Source organism: Sinocyclocheilus grahami, unplaced genomic scaffold, assembly GCF_001515645.1.
Source record: "Sinocyclocheilus grahami isolate Dianchi unplaced genomic scaffold, SAMN03320097.WGS_v1.1 scaffold70.1, whole genome shotgun sequence".
NCBI lineage: Eukaryota > Metazoa > Chordata > Actinopteri > Cypriniformes > Cyprinidae > Sinocyclocheilus > Sinocyclocheilus grahami.
Window position 1 is genome coordinate 1,978,227 of NW_015505249.1, and position 2,097 is coordinate 1,980,323.

General features: G+C 31.7%; 1 protein-coding gene across 1 annotated transcript in view; it reads right to left on the reverse strand.

The window, feature by feature from the left end:
• The window catches only part of LOC107585447 (lutropin-choriogonadotropic hormone receptor-like), a gene marked incomplete at its 5' end in the record, with an annotated part of 23,660 nt that extends 21,563 nt beyond the window's left edge, over positions 1-2,097 (reverse strand). Inside the window, one exon of the mRNA XM_016272465.1 lies at positions 2,012-2,097. Within this exon, the coding sequence (XP_016127951.1) occupies positions 2,012-2,097 (86 nt within the window). The remainder of the gene's footprint in view (positions 1-2,011) is intronic.

Sequence of the window (2,097 nt, forward strand, 5' to 3'; positions counted from 1 at the left end):
TTACACTTAATTATTACATTTCTGTACCTGAATACTACCGACTTTATTTTATTTGTAACTTTGTTCTGTTGCATTTATCTATGCTTGTAATTTATGTATTTGCTCTTATTTTTTACTGGCTCTTCACTTGTCTTTAATTATGTTTGAACTTTCTTAGTTAGGCTAGTAGTTTTTGCTGTGGTATCGAAAAAGTATTTTAAGTGATAAATGGAAAGCAAAGTTACATTGAAATTTTTTTTCTTGCAATATTTTTTTCTCACAATTCGTCAGCCAAAACAATGGCTTAATGGCAAAACAATGGCAAGTTATTTTCAGTAAAATGTATTTTGTGTGGACTGTATTTACAAAATTGTACATTTTGCAGATATTAAATTAGTAAATATAGATAACTGTTTATTTAATATTCAGATAACTGAATGGGACACATGTGTTTAGACTACAAATGCATTTGGGATGTTATTTATGAAATGGAGCCACAGATAAGCACATCCAATGTCTCTTTTGGGTTGTTGTTGTTATGTGTTTGTTGTTAGATTTGTATGAGCCTTTAAAAATGCACTGAGAAGAGAATAAACTGAGCACAGACATACAATCCCTGAGAAAAGGGAATGACCTTCCAAATCACACATTAAAACAAAATGACATACTGTACCACCTTTTAGCTGCCCTTTTTTTCCAAATTAACATTCTGTACTGTAATACAAGCATTATTATGAAATAATTAAGCTGACTTGACTTGGGTGTGTCAGATGTGTTTTATGTGTTCAGGCACATGATATTCAGGAGGTGCATTATCACAGTGAATCACTGCTGACAGACTATTCAGCATTAATTCACACAGTCAGTTTTAGTAATCAGCAAACATTTCTAAATAATAATATTAATTAACTAATGAATTATTGCTAATGAACATCATGTATACTGTACCTGATGTGCAGTTGCATTTGAAGCTGCTATAAACAACACATATACACACAATTTGTTTTATTTAAATAATTAAAATAATAAAATATAATTATTGTTGTTTATTATTAATACTTCATACAGTATATATAATGTATTAAATTAAAATATAAATAGTTTCTTATCCAGTAATGAGCATAATGATACTTATAGGAATGATGTGATCTTGATATGAGTAAATGACATTTTCTTCTTACGTTTTACTCCATGAATGTGTCTCAAGATAGGTTTCATGTTTAAAAGTCAATTTCTGATGCAGACACAAACCTTCAAGTAAGGACTATAAAAACCCATCCAACGTTTCCACCATCACTGTCCAAATACAACTTGCATGTTGTCACATTACATGGGGTAAGGTGTTTATTGATTCTGAATTGAGAATTCAGGCAGTAGAAATAAAGTCATCCATTTCATGTCTATATTTAAAATGCATTAAGAATTATTTTAATGCATTATAATTATTAATGCATTAACTAAATATTGGCAAGAAAACAGAAAGCAATTATGAAACTCTTAAACATGAAACCTCAAAAGTGTTAAATGTACATACAGTACATAAATATTAAGCCTTTGTTTTTACTGATGAGTTGTAGAAGATTACAGCATATCAAGCGTGTGTGACAACTTGCCCCGATACGAATGTGACAACCTACCCCAAACCTGACTTATATGGAAAATGCATGTATGTTATATACCCCGTGTGACAACTTGCCCCGGTCTCTTATATACACTAGATCGCTGGAAAAAATGGTGTATAAACCATTTTCACTCCGAAATTGCAACTAAGCTTCACAATCATTTGCAAAGAAATGACAAGTAACACTTTAACTTAAACGTGAAATTTTGAAGTAGAAGTAGGCTATGTGCTTTTAAAACGTAGGCTACTCCAATAACCTAATCTTTCAACACTGAAAATCTTTTTTTATATATATATTTTTTATTTTACAGTGACACTGAAATGTAAAGTGGAACCAAAAGCACATGTCCTAATAAATGAATGCAGTACAATATGTCTTTAATGTTTCGTTCTGTGATGTAGTGTGCTTACAGTCTGCTGTGAGTCCTGCTCTTCAGGCTCTCCGTCGCGCTGTTACAGGTGATGCTCTTCTGAGAACAGCGGCAGATCTCCGGACA